The following is a 21,867-nucleotide window of genomic DNA, read 5'->3' as shown; positions in this document are numbered from 1 at the left end:
TCATATCTTTCTGACAATGAAAAAAAAACAGCATATATTGTGCCGCAAAGAGCGGAGAATCCTACCAGAATCGCGTGAAAACGACTATCCTGGCGTCTAAGAGCTCACTAAGGGTGTGCAAGTAAGCTTAAATGATCGGGTCGCGCCCCCGTGTTGTGCCTATCGAAAAATCGGTAGAGCGAGAGTGGCAAACTGATAATAGCATGGTCGAATATTTCGGGGTTCCCTTTTCTTGTCACTTCATCGTGGCATTAGGAAAAAGAGTAAACCACTTACCCATTCATCCAGATAGTCAAACAAATAAAAAGCATTAATGTTTAATACCGCGTTGTTTAGATTTGTACGTATATGTTTCAAAAGTGTATTTAACTACCAATTCAGGTATGGCATTGAAACTGATTGCCTTTCTTTCGTTCTGCGTCACTATATCTTGGGAATATTAAATATGTGAACTCAAATATTTCAGTTTGTTCATACGTGAAATGAATAGTATGAGCGATGTGGAGTATTTTAACTTAAGATTATTGGAAAAAGTAAAGATAATAAGCCCATAGACCTGTTTCTTGTTTTTTTGTGCGAAAATCCCGATTTCTGTATTTTCTTTAACAAAGTATAAGGTATGGTTTGATCTATTTTGATATCAATATGTCGATTAAGTTACGCAATACACTTTTTTAAATATAAATTATTTTAGTGTATGAGGACTCCTTCGCTTGATGTCAACTACTGGCGGTATGAGGACATATGCCCATTTTAAAATGCAGTACAAAGTCTTGTTAAGCCATATGTGAGAAATCGATCGATTTGGCATTATCTTTGACTAGGTCCTGTGCATTGTGTACCGCCCCGCACCACAGATGTACTTTCAAATCTCCATGTACTTGACTCAGCCACCCGTCTTAATTTGAGTGAAGTTATAAGGTGTTGAGCTTAATTTTATTTTGTGTGATTGTCGGCGAGGTGGCAGTGGTATCATTGAGAAGCCCACGCATCGCCACCTTTCTGTTGAAACTACTGCTGTTACCATATGTTCTAGTGATTTAATTTCTACTTTTCTTCGCTTGTATTTTTATCAGAATTGCTCAATTCTGTCTCAGTGTTATTTTGAGGCATTGAAAATAATTTGCATGTGAAGTGTGTTTTAAGTTATGTTTAAAAAATTGTAAAAATCATTTTATGAGCTCGGCACTTCTACAGTCTTCGGTATAATAATTACAGAATTTCTAAAAAACACGGTGTGCCTTTTTCTAAATTTTCCACAATTTACGCAAAATGTAGACTGTGAGCGCGTAGGGCGAAATACGCCTAAAATCAGTTTTTATTGAAGTTAAATAAAGTCTACTACATCCTCTAAAATATTATCTCCGCAAAATATTCCTTTGATTTTGTCTCCCTTGAGAGTGTTGCGCAAGCTAAGTAAAATATCAGTCTCAAGAATAGCTTCTCGTGGTTACTAAAATCGGGTTGCGATTTACTATCAAATACACTAGATCCCCAAACCCTCCAAACTCACTCATTTATAGTGCATATTATTAATATATCGTAACCAATTCGTACATCAAGTAAGCTTAGATATGACCACGAAGGCCGGTTGATCGGCCTACGGAATTGGAAAAGTCGGAATTGCTTAAACCGCTGAATTAATATGATTAGGTTTTATGGACACTTTAAATGGTCGATTAGGTCACGCGTAGTTGCATCATGTCACTATGTGCGTGAAAGAAGTACAAACTATATAAAGAAATCAAGGTAAAAATAAGTGCAGCTAGTCAAAAGGTAGGCTAATTTTGTACTTCAGTCAATGCGCCGGGATATCTATACAGCGCTGCGACAGCGGCAGGATGTTAAGACGCAGAGATATTTGCACTGCTTTGAAAACGGTGTTAAAACTCGCTTACGACCAATTGGTGTTCTAAACACCTTCGCTCAATGGCACAACTAATGTTGTCAGTACTCGGGGAATATTTGCTGTGGCAAAAAAGTTAATTACACCCAATGAATGGGGAGCGCATACGCGCCTTTGCAACCCGTTTTCACGCCCAAGTAGCTTAGATCAACATAAAAGTATAAGTACTGAAACCCTATAGACCGGCGCTTGTCCCTTTCCTAACAAATTGTGTTGATCGGAGTATATTACTTAAACCGACACGTTGTTTTTGCAACGAGCAAATTTACTTCTCATAATATTTTACCGGTTCTTAGGTGTCGAGCTATGGACTACAGGTATTGTTAGGGGCCGTTTCGTGGTGTAGTATATCAACAATGATCAGGAAGAAGAATGTGAGAGGACAGGGGAAGCAGTGCCTTTGCGTACCTTTATTAACTAATGTCCTGGTTCACGGGTCGTTTTCCGTGGTGTCAGTCACTTTTTTAAAAAGGCGGAGACGAAAACACGGGTATCCGATCCACTGTTAATATTGTCATAGACCTAGACCCTCGTGGATTGGTGTTTTTTCCTCGCCAAACACAAAAAGCGACTTCGTTGTTCACCTTGATAGACATTTGTCTTCTTCTGTCGAAGACAATTCGAGTTTAAGTTAACAACGTCGGTCACCAACCTCTCGACTCGAGTGTCTTTTTCGTATTGATTTTTGAGCAATATTTGTTGTAAATTTCACGCAAATTTCACTCGTAAAATTTGACACCCTCTCTCAACCGTGTTCCCTTCTTAATTTGGCTGAAATTCTGCACCTTCTGAACCTACTTAATCATGCAGCTTTTATAGACGGGCAAACAAAAAAGGATATGAACAGGGGGATAAGTATAACTCAAGACGCATAAAAACCTATCAGAATGTTTAATATAGTCGGCAGCTCACCCCCTGCCTGGGTCTAGGCTTTAAGGGGACCATAAGCCCTTTTCGACTTTTAAAAGTATATTGATTTAAGTCGGCTGCGAGGAGCAGCGATAATCGGCCACCTCAACCTCCTCACACGCCGGTTGGTGGCGTATAATAGCAATAAACTACATCTTCGCTTTTTCTCCTTTCTTTGCATTGTTGTTGCTATTGTAAGTGATTGTGGAAAAGAGAAAGACGTCCACACAGCGGGGGTTCATAATACTTAATTCGCACAAAGGAACCTGATCAATTTTTTGCATTGTAAGCGTGAGACGGGGTCGAGAGGGTGAAAGGCGCTGTATTGGAAAGCTATCTTTTCCCATTGTATGTTCACTGTCTCGATCGCCGCCATTCGATTGCTAATAAATAAGTCTTTAGAGGCACTTAGCTTCTTTACACTTTGTTTAATGGGGCTAATTCAATCTACAATTGCAGAATTTGGGATTAACTACGTCAAAAACGTGTTTTGATATAATATACGGCGTCCTCGATGATACTTGAAAGATAAAAGAAGAACATTCCAGCGCAACTATGTGTCAACTAACGCACGTCTAGATTTCCAGAAAGGCTATTTCCTTGTTTTGCAAAAAGAGAATAAAATTAGAATAAATTAAAAAACAATTGGCTTCAATTTTGAACGCGGTAATTATTGCAAACTTTTGTCTCTGTCTTCAAAGTAAAACGTGTACAAAAAATCTTGAAATATATAATTTTAAATTTTTTCTGGATAATAAACAATACTTATGCAGCTCTCTCTCCATTCTGTTGAAAAGACTTGTCGTGCACTTAAGACGTTTCACCGAAAATATAAGCAAATAAAAAGCATCTTCATTAAGACCCTCAATCATAAATATAAAATACATATGCTGTTTGAAGTAATGGATATTATTTAGTGATAAGAATAGTTTAAAGTTACAACTTTCAGCAAAACAGCAGCTCTTTTAATTTGGCAATGATATCATCAATGTGTTAAGCAAAATATATTCACTGTGAATGTCACAATATCAGTATTCATCCAGGTACACTCTACTTCAACAAAATATGGCCCAATTCAGAGACAAATATCAGAGTTCATGCTTTCTAAATTGCATGTCTAATTGACACAGCTATCTTTAAAAAATCAAAACGCAATGCCCATTGGCCGCGCGACCTGCTGAAAAGTAAAAGCCCTTAAATACTTAACCATATCAGAGACACGTACAGTTCGATGCAAGTGTGGCTTGAAAATGTGTTTTAGCGATTTTCTGCCTACCACCTAGGAAAACAGTGACGACAATGCTCCAGACAGTTCTACAAACAGTACAGACTATTTTCTCAGTGTGACTGAAAGGAATTTGATCACCTAATGTGCTACCGAGCTGACCTCAGAAACATAACGTCAACAATGTCATCCGCGCACCTGTTGGGCCGAGATTTTTGTCAACCTCTGTTAGATCAGTGTCACTGTGGTTCTCCATGTTTTAGAAAGAGATGGGTATAGAAAAAGATGGGTGGATTGAGAAATTGTTCTGCAGTGCCTAAGTCAACAGTTGTGACATTGATATGTCACTAAATGGCAGTGACAGTCGGGTTTTGTTTTGTTGAATACGTTGTTGTGGTGAAAAAGCGATGTTCATACTATAGTTATTCCTGGTCGGAAATGAAGTCACTTTGAATACGTGGTCCCAAATAAAGAGTAGAATCCAGCGATATCGAAACTTTGCAAACTTACTTAAAATCATATCAACAAGGGGCCGGATGTAAGGCTTTAGTGCCCATCGAAAATAGTGTACAGTTTAATTCCCCCTTGAAGTAAATTTTAAATTAACGATAAGATACTGCAGCATGGACAGCCAAACAGAGCTGCCAAAGCCAGACGAACCGAAGCTCTGTCAATATAACACATCCATGCTAAGCCATTGGTGGACTCTTTTTATAGTCGTCCATGTGACTTGCCCCCAGACGCTGGAAAGCTCGGTAAATACGGAGCGGCAGCCCCACTTTCGTTGCCCGGCAGGAATAGCACGTTCGCACAGATAAGCCTACACAGCCCGTGCTTTGAAAGTGCCGAAAGTTAACAAATAAGTAACAAAATTTATGAGAGCTTTAAAGCACACGTGGCTGTTTGTGATAAAGGTTCGTAAACACCGTGTGTTTCTCGCGGTTCCCATGACTTGAAGGAAAGCTAGACTTTTTTTTTCAACAAATGTGTCTCAAACGAAAGGGCGTTTTTCCTCTAGGAAAATTTATTTTTGAAAAAAAAGTTTGCATTGCATTATTCGGATGATTTTCTGTACGGAATTTGCTAAAAAAAACTGCTGGTTATTTAAATCAGTCATTTTATTTTTACTTCACAACAAAAATTCGGTGTTTTCTGTGCATTTTAATGTATACAGTCGAACATTCATACCTATGTTTAAATCATCAGAAAGTGCATTTTCAGTTGGTGGAAGGTTTTAATTAAATGTACAATAACGATATTAACTTTATAACCTTAAAAAAGCAAAAATATAATCTGTTATACTAATGAATTCATTCATTTATCCGTTTCTGATCGGGCTTGAAGCTGGAAAACCAGTGGCAAGCAGTTACATCACTTACAATAACACAGTGTGCGAAGAAGGTAGAAACGACCCAAGTATTGTATTTGACTGCTCTCCGTGTGAAGGGTTTCTTACATGAGCAACACAAATATTAATTTTACTGTCCCAAATTTGATTACGATACCTTACGGAATATCTCTACTTAGGCAGCGTATCGGGTCGTATCCAACATTCATTTGGCAACTTGTATTCACATAAGGCTCTCAACGCGAATAGCAATAGAGTGTCGTCGATGCCGGACAACGCTGTTGATATGTCCACTTTATTAAGTCATAAATTGACACGTTTGAAGAATTTGCACAGTTAAACAAGTCAGATAAGAATTGCATAAGACAACTTATAGGTGTATACTCCCTTAAGGTTGTAATGGCCAGTAAACGGGCAGCTAGAACTTGACCACTCGAGCCGCTGGTGTCAGTAGGTCAGCAATGTTAGCGGCGATCATTGAAAGTCAACATGGTGAAGTGAAAATAAGCTGTTAGACACGTCTGGCTTTCAATCAGTGTTAGATTAGAACAGTTATATAAATCTTGTCTCAATTGCAATTCTGTCACACTATTTAGTAGATGTCAAACTTTCTGAAAATTTGTAGAACTATCTTGAAAGTATGATGCCGACTTACGGGAGCTGAGTGAAAGCAGAGCATGTTCGTCTTGGTATAAAATGTCTAACTTTACGTAGTATTTTTTACGTGTCACTGTACATTATCCTTGTGTCAGAATTCTACGTATGTTTTACTGTAATTGTGCAATGCAAATTTGAAGCCATTTTGTTGCCGGAGCGGTCTAGTATCGTCCGTTGTCCTGAAACGATCGCCTTGGTTATAAAAATGTTTAACCATTCTAATCTCAATTCTCACACACTTGAAATGAAATAAAACTCCCATAAACATATACGAAACATAGTGCAAATAATATCCAAAAGATTAACGTTGACCGGTTGAACTGTAAAACCAAAACCAGTTGACAAATACTGAAACTACATAAAATCAAATTCCATTGTATACAGTAACATAGGAAGAAGTGTAGAATTTGTATCGTGTCGTTAAATTCTAAGTGCAGGGCTACCCCTAGATAATGATTAGCTTGGGGATAAACGAGGTCTGCGTTATCTGTAAAGTTTAAGCAGGTGCACAGGTCCATTCCATGGAACTATAAAAAGAAACAGCACTAGCGAGCGGATAACTATCTGACCGAAATTATTATTTTTTTTAATAACCACGCGTATGTTATTCATAACACACTTGAAATGAAATTCATCTCTGCACTTTTTCTCTGCACTGTACTAGTTTTGTTGCATAAAATTCTTTTAGGTGATATCCCTACATCTTATGCTGTAAAATATCCCTTGTCCTGTATAATACAGTAGCACACATTAGAAACAAAATCCAAAATCAGCGATTTTTATAATAGGTTAGATGGCAGCGAACACGTGTCACGATGATGGCAAATTTCGAAGTTAGGTCAATTTCGGATAAATTGTCTGAAGAAAATGGAGTAGTTACATGCAAACAAAACAGCATTTTACAAACACTGAAGACTCTTATGATTGACATTATTTGCAAACGAGAAATAGAAGATTGGCAATATAAAAACAACGTCGGCTTCCTAAATAGCTTAATACAAATATAATAACATAATGTAAAGGTGACTGATATCTTAAAACAGTAAGCACGTATCCCCGTATTGGGTTACTATCATTATCATACAGCATCACCGATTTCTTCATCTCATTTCGCAATAGTTCAAAAAAAGTTCCGTTGAACTCCAGAGTCATCCCAAATGACAGGTGCGCAACCGTGATGTCACCGTTCCTCACAGCCCCCTTATCGTTTCCTCATTTGTAGTGCAGATAGTACTAGCAAGGGCTTGTGGTCCTCACACATGTCAAGTGTGGCCGCCGATAACCCCAATGCTAGGGATCAAACCATGTACATGTTGTCAAACACGCTTCAGCTGATGGAGCTACCTCATCGCGCGATTACATGCCTCGTTGTAGATGAGGCTCTTGGGCGTTCAAGTGCCCGTGATGCAATTGCCTTTGATAAGCGTGATAAGTTCGGGGAGATGGAGCACGGAGGGATGTGGGACAGCAGTGATTTACTTGGTTTGATCGACACATTGGGTGATACAGCGTGTTAGACACACGAAAGGAACATGTGTTGGCGATAAGTGATGTTGTGTGTAAACTTGGAAAACACACGTGGTTTTCGAACTGAAAGGTGCACTGTCATCTTTTTGTACGACGCACATTTGTTGTATGAATAAGTAACAGATCATTTTATTCGATAAAAGGATGCACATACATTTTTGGGTAGTGCCCCTTAGGTATATGCACAATCAAAGCAACTTCCGAATAGAATGTAGTATATCAGGAAGCAACTGTCGAAGCAACTCCGGAGGCTCTCCGAGTAATATGCGCGACACTTATCATTTGAAAAACACATAATATATCGCCTCACACCTCATAAATTATCTCTTTTAAAGCATATATTTTAATCAAATAAGGTTGTCTTTGCATTGAATAAAAGAAATTAATATGCATATCGCGAGTCTCTGTCACATATATATGATGTTACTTCTTTACCGGTAAAATATATAATAGGTTTTATTTTGCCTTCGTCCTAATGTACTCTACGATCTTTCACTGACCCTCAAACAACTGCATACTTTCGTTCAACGTAGGTAAAAAAAAATAGGCGGTACATCTCTCCGTGCAACGACTCGGCGAAGTTAAACGCTGTGCCTTCAGCAATATTGTTCAAGCATTTGGAAGGCAAGGTTAAACAAATGTACAAATATATTATGCTAACTAAGAGACGAAATGAGTCACCCTTCTTTGTCGGCACCCTAGTATTTGGAACATTCGAGACTGTCCAAATAGCATTTTGTTCACAGTGTCGAAAGATAAATATGTTAAGAAAACCGTTGCCCTTTCGATAAAGTGTGTTGCTTGCTTTTTACTGTAAACGTTCGCAGGTAGACATGGGTAATATATAATCAATATGCAACATGTCCAGGTTGTTTATGCATCGTGTTAAGCCTGACGGCAAACTAATTTGACCCGTTTTAAGCGGAGGTTTTATCACCGGTACCTTAGACGTCAGGGGTCAGTTTTTCTCGATATGAATGTAAACATAGGCCCGATTTTTTTTTTTTTTATTGAATTTTAGCGAGTATTACTGGCGGAAATATGAAAAGAATAAAAACTAATTGAATACAGAGATAAGTTGTAAAATTGTTAGAATTGAGCAGGGAAGAAATCGTAACTAACTGCAAAAAATATTCACCATTTTTCCAACATAGTAACCAGGAATATATCCTTTGGGATAAATCGCAGTAGAACGAGGTCCATCTGACATGAAACACATTTGTTCTGAATCTGTTACAAAAAGAATATCTGAAATATTTTTCATTCAGCCTGATTTCCATATATAAATATACCCAGTATGATGATTTAAAACATTTTCAACCTAATTAAATGCCAATTAAACAGTCATTGGTTTATGCACAAATTAAACAATATTTCTTAATTCCAGTCACTAGTGGCATTTTTCTTCTGTAGATTTAAACAATCCCTGTGTGATTCCTAAAATCCTTCCGATTTTTACCGCTTGTAAAAACATTAATTAGCAGAAAAAGAATTGATAGCCAAATACAACCTTTGTAGTAAAAATAACAAGAAAAATGGATAATTTGACAACGACACTACGATAACAATATTCCACAAACATTCAGTTGAATACTGGAGCTGAATTTGAAACATCCTTACGGTGTGACGTGATTCTAGATAGCTTAATTACGCTAATTAGCTCCAAAAAGGAGTAAACTATCGTAGTCAAGACCAAAACAAAAACAAGTAGGCAATGCATTATTTATTAGAAAAACACCACAAATGATCTTTTGGGTTGTCATTTTTATGAATTATTGATGGATTAAATCTTTTTGAATCTAACAGGTGCGGATAGCAATGTTTATTAAAACATCATTGGATAATTGTTCACGGGGTGTGAATACTGTTACTTCATTAAGTATTTCATGTTTCATTTATCAAAAGCAACAGTCACGGCTTGTACTTTAGTTCGACTTAAATATTTATACACACACGTAAACAGCAGGCTCTCTCTTTATTATTTCCCCGCTCTGTTTAAAATATTCAACATTTGAACCTGACAGTGGAACAACAATACCTGAATAAATATCTCAGCTCGTGACATTGAGGAGAATTGACTCAACTTTGTTTATGTAGCAAGTTTGTGTAAACGATTTTTCTCGAATGTGCCTTGTTCCGTCGTGTTAATTTTGTGGTTTGGGTCTAATCGTCTTCAAAAAAGCTAATATCTTGTCAAATCACGCAGAAAATCGGTCTTTACTGTTAACACATTTAATTGACAGTTACGCAAGGTTATTGCTAAAACTTCTGCACTAGTACTACACGTTATTGTTCAGCATCTCCGATCATTATTTCCCTAAGAGATTTATTCAACATCACTAATTTTTGCATCACCAACGGACATAGCTTGACCTTCTTACAAACATCAATATCGGACGACTACTGGTATTTAATGAAAATGTGTCTACTGAAAAGGGCGATGAAATGTCCCAAAAAAGCAAATCTGCCTGTGTATAACACCATTTCATTGTTGAAATCAGCATATGATGTTGGAAAATATACCGATTTGGAATGAATTAGTAATGCTGTCTTCCTTTTCTATTGTATTTATGGAAATTTCCCTCTGAAAATATACAATGTCATAAACACGAGTTTCTCGTTTTCAAAATTGTAGGAGGGGATATTTTAACCAGGTAGTAATCATAAGACCTATTCATGCTATATGCAGAAGAAACAATATGAGGTGCTTCTATTGTCGGTAAATTGCACTGACAAAAAGCTACCTTGAAACAGTCACGCCCTTTCAATACCCGCTCTGCCCTGGTATTCGGTCACATCCGTGCAATACAATTTACAAACCTTCATTACTTCATCTTCTACAAACGCAGAACTTATATCAAAATTTCAAGAAAGACGGGAGGCCTATTACCCATTGTGATAAATATACAGTTCTTTACTCTGCTGGCCCAAAAGACAGATTCCGGAGTTTCAAATGGCTCCCATTCAGCTTGATGATGGCGTACTCAGTGGCTAGGGGATCTAAGTTTTTGTTGTAAGGTGATCCTATGGTCGGTGGATAATGCACTGTTTTCACGCATTAGACACTGCAAGAGGCTAAGCAAGGTATTGTAATCTGGCCACTCTCCATGCTTCTGATTGTTATGTAAGGGAGCCGGGACAATGGGTCCGCGATTTACCCACACTGCTTTAGATTCCGGTGTTGTTATACGTAAACACGTCCGACATCGTTCTTACGGGTACTTAGCATTAGATTTCCCTTCTTGTTGATACTGTTATGCAAGACCGGCCGAGGGACAATGCCCGTCCATGGGCCTGTTCCTTGGTATGATGGGCATGAGGTTTCCCGAGCTTTCACATGGCTTGTTTCGTTTTAGAGCGGCGTTTTTAAAGCAGGTCTCGAAAGCAACTTGGCTGAATAGATGCCTCACGGCTGCGTATGGAGGCATTATTTTCCCTTTAAGAGTTTGAAACTGAAATGTCTGTATCTAAGGTTTTTAGAGTTACAACGTTGCCAAGTATACTGAAATAAAATGTACTCAGAGAGATATATTTGAAACAAAAGACACGTTTTAATGCCTAGAACTAGCACAGTTTATTTTGCCAATAAAGCTAATAGCAAACAGATAATTTCATTGCCAAAAGACTAAGGCAAAATTGTATTAACACCAGAGTGCTTAGCAATAAGGGTTAATAGCAAACAGATAATGCCTAAATAACTTAGGCGAAACTTATATGGTCACTTCAATACAAACATGGCTTGTTTATTTATTGTCGCATACATGTAAATATATTCAAAACGTTGTGTAAGTGCTAAATATGCTCAAATATCACCCCTCCCAGATACCGGTCAAAACACCGCCATATTGAGGTTATCTAACACATTTGATATTGGAACATTTGGTGATTTGTTGACCAAATACGTGATGAACGTAGCAAGAATATCATTTGTGTACATGTAGGCCGCACTACGCTGTAATGAGGAGTAATTTGTCTGAAAATATCGCCATCCAATCCCGGGTTAGATAAAATATAGATTGGCAATTTACATGAAAGATACCGTCAATGAAAAAGGTTGATATGCTTAGTTCGTTTGCGTACTACTATAACAAGGAAAATCAACCCTATTGGTTTGAAATGTCATATTCATTAGTAGAGAAAATAATGAAATTGACTTGTGAAAAAAGGGGAAAAAAGCTTCCCAATGCAATGCTACCATTTTTCTTTACTGTTGCATTACCAATCTTAATATTGCTTCAGTGAACATATACCCAGATAGCTTTTAAAAACCTCAAATTTTCATATTTATGAGTATTTCAAAATACATATTATCTTTGCTCCTAACTGCGCTTTCCTTCAAATAGTTTACCACATATATCACCGACCATTCGATTTAAAAGTCATTTTCAATAAGGTGTTAAAGTAATCAGGTGTAGTGGCATATAAAACTATACCGTAGTTTCATATAGTATTATTTTATATTATATTTTCATTATGTTACAGAGGTGCAAAGACAAATTAAACAGTTTGGCTATATCAGTTATGGTCAGATGGCCTGGTGTCAAACTACGAGTCACGGAGGCTTATGACACGGATGAGCAGCACTCTAAAGACTCTTTACATTACGAAGGAAGAGCGGTGGACATTACCACGAGTGACCGAGATAGGGCAAAATACGGAATGTTAGCCCGACTGGCGGTGGAAAGCGGATTCGACTGGGTGTACTACCAGAATAGAGGCCATATCCATTGTTCGGTAAAATCAGGTAAGGCTTGCTGTGCATCATTGTTTCTAAGTGATTTTGTTCGTGTCACGTTCTTTTTTTTTTTTTTTTTTGTATTGTATTCCCAAAGAATGAAATGAATCAAATTGAGTCAAAAAGGCTTTGATTTTCTCTGACTTAATCGCCCAAGTTCCCAGGATATCTCAATGTGCATTACACGCATTATATCTCTGTGTTTTTGTAATTGGTTCCCTTTTTATTTCTGTTTTCGCAAACACGCCTTTTCTTCCACTTTTTTAAATTTAAATTTTGGCGATGCCTTAAATGCGCTTCGTTTCTGAACAACATGAATATTTATTTTAATGTTAACAATTAAAACGAGTACCTTTCACATATTGACATAAACCTTTGAAAATCAGTGCCAAGTACAAAAGTACGACAATAGAACACAAGAGAAATATGTGGCACTTTTTTCATAGTCAAATGATAGCTGGGAATACAATGGCCATGGCAAGCTCATCCACAATGTAATCTGTCAAATGTGATATAACAAAACCCACATTAAATATGTCCACGTAGTCGCTATGGTCGTTTTACCATACTTTTTAGACAATTTTATAACCGCCCCATTTCAAAATACTCGAAAAGGGCGGGCCTCATATGATGATAGTGTCAAATATAACAGATAGCCACAATGTCAGTGTAAGGCATTGCCATTTGTAGATATTGTTCGCCTTCCTCCGTGCCAGTCAAAGGCCACATCTTACTTCAAACTCTGAGGTCTGTGCCCCCCTTAGTGCATTTTTTATTCAGTGAAAGACTCACATAAAAAGAGAGGAAGAGGAGGTATCATAGAGGTGTGACCTTAAGCTTACCGCCATTTGTTTGCCCGTGGGTTTCCCGTTTTCAAAACTGTTGATATTTACTATGCAAATGAAGCGGAGAGAATAAGTGCTGCCTCGGGCTAAATAACAATACCGCACTTAAGGGGCATCTGTGTTAATGGCTCATATAAAATTATGGAATCATAATGGGATAAAGCGAGATGAATAATAAGATAAAGCGAGGTGTGTAATCAGATTTGGGGTCGATAGTATTATATTCATCGCACTGAAACATAACACCGACCATTCATTGTACGGCGGTGTGTGGGTCGCTCCACCTTCTATCTAGGGGCAAGTGCGCCATTCATCGGGTTCATTTATAAGGGACAGGACTTTCAAAAGATAAATAAACGTTATCACTTCATGTTTAATTAGACGTAAGGAAACGAGTCGTATCAATGAAATAACTTGCACGTGTTAAACGTAAGTCATGAGAATGGACCCCACGTTTTACAGGGTGCATTTATAAAGTTATACGTGAAAAAAGGGGAATAACGACACAATATGTTCGTGTTAACACAGATAGCTGGGTTGTGATGGCAATATTTTGTTAGAGAGGACCAAAGCTCGGCACAGTGATCATTACCCGAACTAATTCATACCTTTGGTGAGAGTCAGACAAAATCGATTACGCGTCAAATCGTCTGCGCTCAAAATTCTAAAAGCTTGATAAATTTGACGTTAAGAGGTGTTCGGCATAATTGAATCGCCTGATACCTTACCGATAAAGACACTTTAGAAATTAATTACCAAGCTTGATATCGGAACCGCTTGCGGTTAAACAACATAAGGTCTAGGGTTTGTCTTCCGTTGCTGCAACATTGCGGCGGATATTGTGGCAGTTCAATTCGATGATTTAAAAGACGAAATTGCAGTTAATCAGTCCTTGATTTAATTGATTGGTGGCTTGAGTCATTTTGGTCAAAAAGGCACTAGAACGTCCTGCAGAGCCATTACATACCGTCAACAATTGAGTCCAGCGCTTAGAAACACATTAAAAAAATAGATGATTGTATTTTTTGGCTGGTAAGGAAACGGGCTGAAGAGGAGTGATGCTGTTCAACATTCGTAAAGAAATTCACCATATGACAATGAATAAAAAAGCATAGAGATGTTTACTAGTTGATATCGCTTATGATAATAGCCAAAACAAGATAGGGCCCATTCGGTTTTGAAATGTGTTTCAATTTAAAATAGATAAAGTATGATATGTCAAATTGCAGTGCAAAGGTTATAATTAATTTTTTTATTCAGATCCCCATAAGATATATTATGGGGATTTTTTTAAAGATATCGTTGTAGAAGAAATATAATTCCTGCGCAATCGTTTAGGTTCAGAACATGTTAAAATGGTTGTCTGTTATAACGGAATTCGTGTGAACTGTATTCAGTTGACGTTTCCATTGAGAAGGATCACCGAACTTGAGACCGAGTCACCGTCGCTCTTGTCGTTTCCAATATCTGAGAAGGTGACAAGAAGTGGGTTTATGGAACTGTAGTGTTTTGACTGGAACCCGGTTAAGGAAAATAGGTATTACACGGATGTGTAAACTAGGGATGGTTAAAGCAACTGTCTGGACCACCGCCGGCTTAATCCCCAAGACGCCGTCACCACTTAAAAAAAACTAGTTAAAACACGACAAGGTCGCCGCAAAAGAAAGTAGGTCACCCGGGGCGACGTATCGAGGGCATTATAGAAGAGATGAGTGAGAACGAGCGTTTGTGTCAAGAACTTAAGCCGGGATTTAGAAACGTATAAAGGCTTAGTCAAGACTTCTCAAAGCAAACTGGCAACATTTGATGGGACTAGTGTACGGTTTTATTGTAAGAAAAGAACCAATTGGGTGTAAAACCAGCTCGGTTCTCGCGGTTCAAAGCCACTGTTGAGCTGCGGGATTAACACTCTGTCCAGACGCAAATGTCATGTAAACCTCCTGGTTTGTAAGCAAATGAACATTTACTCTGTCCTTCGTGAAGCAATTGTCTGTTTCTGTCGTACTATGATAGCTCACAAAAACCTAGTATATAAATGCCCGAGATGTGTGCTGTAATTCCCTCATATTCCATTGCAGAGACACGTATAACCTAACCTTATCATGGCGCATTTTCATTTTTGAGTAGATAATTAACTTAATTTTTTTAAATTGATAAATTATTCGCTTATATGTGTTTTAAATACGCCTCTTATACCCAAGTTCCTATGAAAAAGTTAAATACACTCCCGATGTCAAACGCACTATGAATTTCAAGTGTCTAAGTTTAAGCAAACACACCACAATGTCAAAAATTCAAAACAGCTCTCCCATGACCAATCATCCATAAAGTCAAAATAGAAAATAGCATTAACAAACGGTTGGATAAACATTCCATTAGCTGATAATGCCTGTTTGACAAGGTCACAGAATAGCGAGCAAAGCATGTCCCCCAGCCCCATTGAAACAGACACACTGCCTCCTACTGAAATAGACCCACGGCCATTGAAGTAGGGGCTCCGATCATGGGAAAACCACGTGGCCAGACTGAAACAGACATGCTGCTAATTACGACAAGGCTCATTGACCGCCCTCTCTACCAGCACACTGTTTGCTTCATACACAGACATACTAAGACTTATATTATATAGACCGACTGAGTTAAAAACTACTCTCACTGTTCTCTTTTAAATGTGTACAGTTGAAATGACACTCCGCTACTTAGATAAAACTTTTGCTTCAAAAATAACCATTGCTCACTTTGAAAGACACGACAGAGCATTACGATACGAAAGGTACCTTTGGAACAGACACTTACAAAGACAGATTCGGTCCCGAGACAAAGACAATAGCAAAACTATACAGATCGTCTTCATGATAAATGGTTTCTGGGACCAGTGTCACAAAACAACTGAAGACAGAAATTGGCCTAAACTTTTAAGCCCACATGTTTAGTCGACTTTGTAGCTGTCTGATTAAATGTAACATTGTTTAAAATGATTGATTCCAGTTTTATTTTAGAAACACATTGCTAATATTTTCAAACAGTAGTTACAATATTATAGTGGATTTTGCGGTATCATCCCAAATTCAAGTATACCACTTTTTTGGTTTAGCAGTTCATACTAATTCCGTATAAAGTATTTTTTTAATTAAAACCGCCCTATAATAATCCATAAAGAAGAAGATTAAACAACACCCGGAATATTTATTGTACATATTCCAAATTGTGCTTCTGTACCTATCTTGCACGTAAAAAGACATTAGATAATAATTCAAGTATCCCTTGGGTTATTGTAACATGAGGAATCTGCACTTCCACGAGAAGCACCACGGCAGCTTTTAAAAGGAACCATTCTAAATGTGTAAAATATTAAAATTTTAAAATATTTGAAATATACTGACATTTCATACAATCACATAAAACAATGCAATAGGCTTGTTTTAGTCCATTCCTAATGTCCTTCTATAGTGATATACACCTGCTACAACAACTGTTTTAAAAGTACAGCTTTGTACATAGAGTATTTAAAAAAATGTTAGCATTACAAGCGGTTACGTACATAGGGAGAATGTTTGTGTTTTATTAATCACGTATCTCAAAGATATGGAGGACAAAAGAAAAAAAGGAGAGTTTTGTCTATTTCGCATTTCAACTAATTTAGGATGCTTTTATGTATCACTTAAAAGATTTTCTGTAGGCAACCACTTCCTGTTTAAGAGGAATATTTTTCAAAAAGGATAGTAACAAACAAAATCGATTTGGAAGAGGAAACGCACGCTAAATCTGAAACAATTCTTTTGAAAGACACATACACTTGTCAAGGCAGATTTGTATGTTGATTCAAAATTCAACATGTTATATATGGCCCAGTCCAAAGTTTAATTCCATCACTTGACCTGTTTGTCTTGTTGTTCGTCATTTCACAGGCATAGTTAAAGCCTTGCTGCAGCGGCCTGGCGACCAGGCGTTCTGCATCTTAGTGCCTCCGATCAAAACGTTGTTTATACCATAGGTGTTGAAAGGCGTCTTATGAGCTAATACCTCATACTTTCCCCCAATCACGTAGTAACAGGATTACTGACAAGTGTCGTTGGGTTCCTTTTGTCTGGCATGTCACCGGCTAAGCTTAAATATTGACCCACTGTTTAGTACATACATGATCAGAAAACAGGACTCTTGACCCAGTGCTGTTAACCAGTAAACATTTTAATCGGCGAACATGGGGAAATGTTTCAGAACTAACGGGATCTTTTGCCCCACAGCAATGATACTTATGTTACCTATTTTTCGCTCAATGAACTCGATACGGTTGATGCTTAAGACCTTAATACGACTTACATGATACACGTGTAACTTGCCGTTTTGGCTGACTAATCAGATTATTTTTTACTGAATACAAGAGAAATGAATGGCAAGGTTTAAGATGATCTGGCCTCATCTTTCACGACGGAAGCGCATGTCGTTCATTCAGAACGGATTATCGAAATGGGGAAAACATCCAGAACTGGCAGGATGGGATGACAAACGTGTCGGGGTAAACTACAGGCTTACCATTACCTCTCTTGAACCACGGTCACATACTAGTATGAACAATAAACAGTTATATATTTACTAACAACCGTCGGCCTTTAGGCGATGTTACGTGGATGCATGATTCCAACAATCTTAAGTCCAGAATTTTAACTTGCTTAAAAAACATTCGTAGAAGTGGTAATTCCAACATAACGTTCCTTTGCCTACAGCTATTTGAGTTTTAAGACGGAAACGATGTCTTTTGCCCCCGTTCGAAAGGTTAAGCCCCTATGTTTAAACGCCGTTTTTAACCGAGCAGCCACGTTGTGCCCTTTGACATAATGAAACTTAACTTTCAGCCCCAACAGAGGACTTAATGTAGTGCTTTGTTTGTTCGTTGCCTCAACTACATCCTTACGACAAACAGGCCACGGGCCGCAGCGAAGGAGGCTATATACCCACCGTGGAGTGCTGAGTACATTTCGACAATGATTTCCTGTGATGCCGTATTTAGGAAACGGCGCCATTCCCATAAACTTTACGCGCTGTTAACCTTCCCGTACCTCGTCTTCATGGTGTATTATTTCTGGCACCAACCACCAGAACCACACATACCTATGAGCGACTATACTTTTCAATGTACAAGCATTTCACAGAAATAAAAGTATTGCTATGCTTTTGCGAAATGTATGATAAAAAATATGATTTACCGTGTAATCAACCGTGTTAATAATACCTGTTTAACGTAACATCAAGGTGGGGTGTCGCAAGAAAGTTTTTACTGTTTTGTATGGAGCAATGACAAAGCATATTATGTGATTAGTGACGTTTTATTTTTAAGATAGGATGTGAAACCTGCACATGTTATCAAGTGTCGTGTTTTACAAACAGATTGCATGTAATTAGAATTAAAAAGCCAGTTATTAGATTTTTTTAATATTTTGTCGGAAGAATTATCTGAAGTACATGTCACACAGTGAATGGATAGATTAAGGATTGAGGACATTGCATTAGTTGAAATTCTTATAAGATATTGTTTCTGTCTCCTCTAGATTCAGCGGCTGCTGTTCATGGCGGAGGGTGCTTTGATGCCAGTGGCCAAGTTACACTCGAAGACGGACACAGGATACCCATGTCCGAACTTAAGATCGGCCAGCGCGTTCTTACTGCGGATTCCAACGGAAACCTACACTTCAGCGAAGTTATGATATTTCTGGACAGACGAACGGACCACCGAGGCCTGTATTACACGCTGCAGACGGCAGATGGAGGAAGCATTTCACTAACACACAGTCATATGATCTTCGTGTCGTCAACGAACGCCAGTAGTGACACCTATAGTTTAAATAAAAAGGCTATCTTTGCAAGAGACGCCCAAGTTGGACAGTATTTATATCGTGCACACGAGACAACGGGGCACGTGAGACTGAGTCAGATTGTAAAAATCGAACCCGGTTGGCGGGAAGGAGCGTATGCTCCCTTGACAAAGCACGGAACTATAGTCGTTGATGACACACTAGCGTCCTGCTATGGCGTGATTAATAGTCAAAATATTGCACACATGGCGTTTGTACCGGCCAGGTGGATGCACACTGCCAAAAACTTTGCAAAAGACTACTTAAACATTGACTGGAAGCAATCAATGCCACAAAACGGTATGCACTGGTACTCGAAGTTGCTGTTCAAGATCTCACCGTACGTCCTGGGAGAAAGCTTGCTTTTCCAACCCTAATGGCGCCATTCGCATCCACTGATATTGGTGTGCTTGCGTTTTGTATTTCGACACAGTCCTCGCATGGGGTCTTACTTATGTGTTCGTTCGAGTTGCTCTTCTATAGATGTTCATGTTGTTCTTGCTGTTAAGAGCTTCACAAAAGAAGACAGTCTTTGCGATGATGTGCGTTCTTCGACATGCCCACCGAAAAGCACGGCATCCATAGTAAGAAAACTGGGCAACTCCGCCTGCAATTCTTCATTGACAATGTCTGAAGGGAGTTTCAAGGCAGTTTTCCGTGCAAGAGAATATCAAATTTACTCACTTTTCAGAAAAGGCGGTATCGTAAAAGAGGCATACTTATGCTAAATTAGTAATACAAGTAAGTCAATGAGGGAAAACACAAAGACAAATGAAAGTGGTATTCTAAATATGCCATTTATCGGCCAGTCTAAGGACAATCAGTGCACGGCATCCCTTACTTATCACACATATGAACGTACTGCCACATTGCATTCTTAATAGCGTTATGAACCAAAGACCGAACTGGGAAACACGCAAGTCAATGCATGGGGTTGGTTTTTGAGGCTTGGTACTATTTAACTGCTTGATAAGAGTATTTATTTATATGACTACGAATAGTTATACGCACGTTGCAGTAAAATGTATATTATCAAACATGCTTCAGCCACGAAATCTATTTTTATAAAAACTCAAATAAGGAAAAGTTATCATAACGTTATGTCTGCGTAAGATGACAATCTCGTAGATAGCTATATTATATATTCTGGCGCCATGCTAGATTTATTCATTGTTTTATCAATAAACTGTAAATATATTTATACATGCATGAACCAAAGACATATAGCATGTCTTTAAATGGTGCCAAGTTTAGGTATATATATATAAGTAAATATATATACACATTTATAGATATATGATTTGTGTAAAGTTACCATCTGTTACAAGAAATAGTGAGACATTTATTTTAAACTCTTTATTACAACAATTAATTGTTTAACATTCTTGTTCGCTGATGATGATGGGGAAATATTGCAATGAAACTTCTTTATTATCACAGTACTTAATATACAGATAAAGACAACAAGATATTTGTACTGCGACTACTTAATTGGATTTTGCTGCTGAATTGTCAACATTTGCATTCATTAGAAGTACACGTGCATGCATTTAAGTATCCGCAATTTATTTTGCAACAAAATTAAACGAATTTTTGTCTAAATAACGCTTGATACAATACCACGAAAGCAATTATTTGTTTGAGGTTGTTTTGGAAATGAATACGATTGCAGTAATTTTGGATCGCACTTCTTATGTAAGTAGTACAATACTCAAAGGTTTTGAATGTTAAACAGGCACACGAGTCCAAATATAATAAGATCTGCCGATATTCCATTCACTTTTGAAGGAGTAACATTAGCATTGTAATATGCAAATTCGAAGAAACGCTTTATTTATCTCAATTTTGAAAACAATCCACATTTTATATACGACTTCAGACAAATAATAATGAAAATATAGACATATGTTGCCTATTCTGCTGTGTTTCGACAAATTATCTCAATGGCTGCAATAGACGAGTCACCCATCGATCAAATCACTAAATTGTATCAAATCACTATTTACTAACAAACCAGTATTCACTCAACCACCGCTTTGTCAGATGTTGAGGAAGGGTATATGTCCAAAAACATTATTATTTTAGTATTATTTTAATCGAAAATGCCACATACCTTTTACCATTTTAAAGGTACAGATTTTTTAAGATAGAAGATTTTTAAAATCGCGTCAACGAAATGTCCTGCAGTTGCCATTTATGCCCCAGTGCTGGTTAATCACTGCCCATTGTAGGTGGACACAAAGACCACTGTTTGATTAGAAAATGTAAAATACAATAAATATCAGTCACAATCCGAGCTACTAGTCGAACTTTCAAGCTTTGCACGCTAAATCAAAACCTTGGTATTGAAAAAATTGAGAAACAGTTTATACCAAACGGGATGTGTTGGCATTTGCGTTATTATAATGCCCCTTGTCAAACATAAGAATAAACACTAATGGTTTCTTCACGTTTAACTCAAACTTGAATGATACCAAAATAACTTTCTGAACAATACGTGCAGAGGTCAATAAAGAAAATCCAAAATTGGGCACTCTTGTTTGTCTTTATGTTAACTAACTTCGAGTATCGTGTGTATATAATTTACATGTTCCTACAAGGACAGCATGAGGCATATTCAATTTGAGAAATAAGTCTTCATATTCGGCTTCCTCTGACGTAATGGTACGTCGACAGTTCCTGCAACCCTTTGATTGCTTTTGGGAGGAGATCCGGGTGAGATCTCAACTGCTGCAATCGCAGATTGTGTTCGGTTGAAGATTGTGTTTGTAGTTTCGTTTGTGTTTGTGTGGTTCACTGCACATAGAAATAACGGCTGGTCTCTGAGAGAGCACAGCGGGATCGGACTACCAAAGCTTCCTAGGTA

At 37.8% G+C, this 21,867-nt stretch overlaps 1 protein-coding gene across 1 annotated transcript in view; it reads left to right on the top strand.

The window, feature by feature from the left end:
- Window positions 1-21,531, top strand: part of LOC106162534 (sonic hedgehog protein) — a 52,559-nt gene extending 31,028 nt beyond the window's left edge. The window contains exons 4-5 of the mRNA XM_087017398.1: window positions 12,055-12,316; window positions 18,699-21,531. Of these exons, the coding sequence (XP_086873524.1) occupies window positions 12,055-12,316; window positions 18,699-19,378 (942 nt within the window). The 3' untranslated portion in view covers window positions 19,379-21,531. The remainder of the gene's footprint in view (window positions 1-12,054; window positions 12,317-18,698) is intronic.
- The last annotated feature ends 336 nt before the right edge of the window (window positions 21,532-21,867 follow it).

This window comes from Lingula anatina, chromosome 7 (assembly GCF_051362555.1).
Source record: "Lingula anatina isolate TDL-2025a chromosome 7, LinAna3.0, whole genome shotgun sequence".
NCBI lineage: Eukaryota > Metazoa > Brachiopoda > Lingulata > Lingulida > Lingulidae > Lingula > Lingula anatina.
The sequence above is the reverse complement of the archived record's forward strand: the minus strand, read 5'-3'. Positions and strand labels throughout refer to the sequence as shown.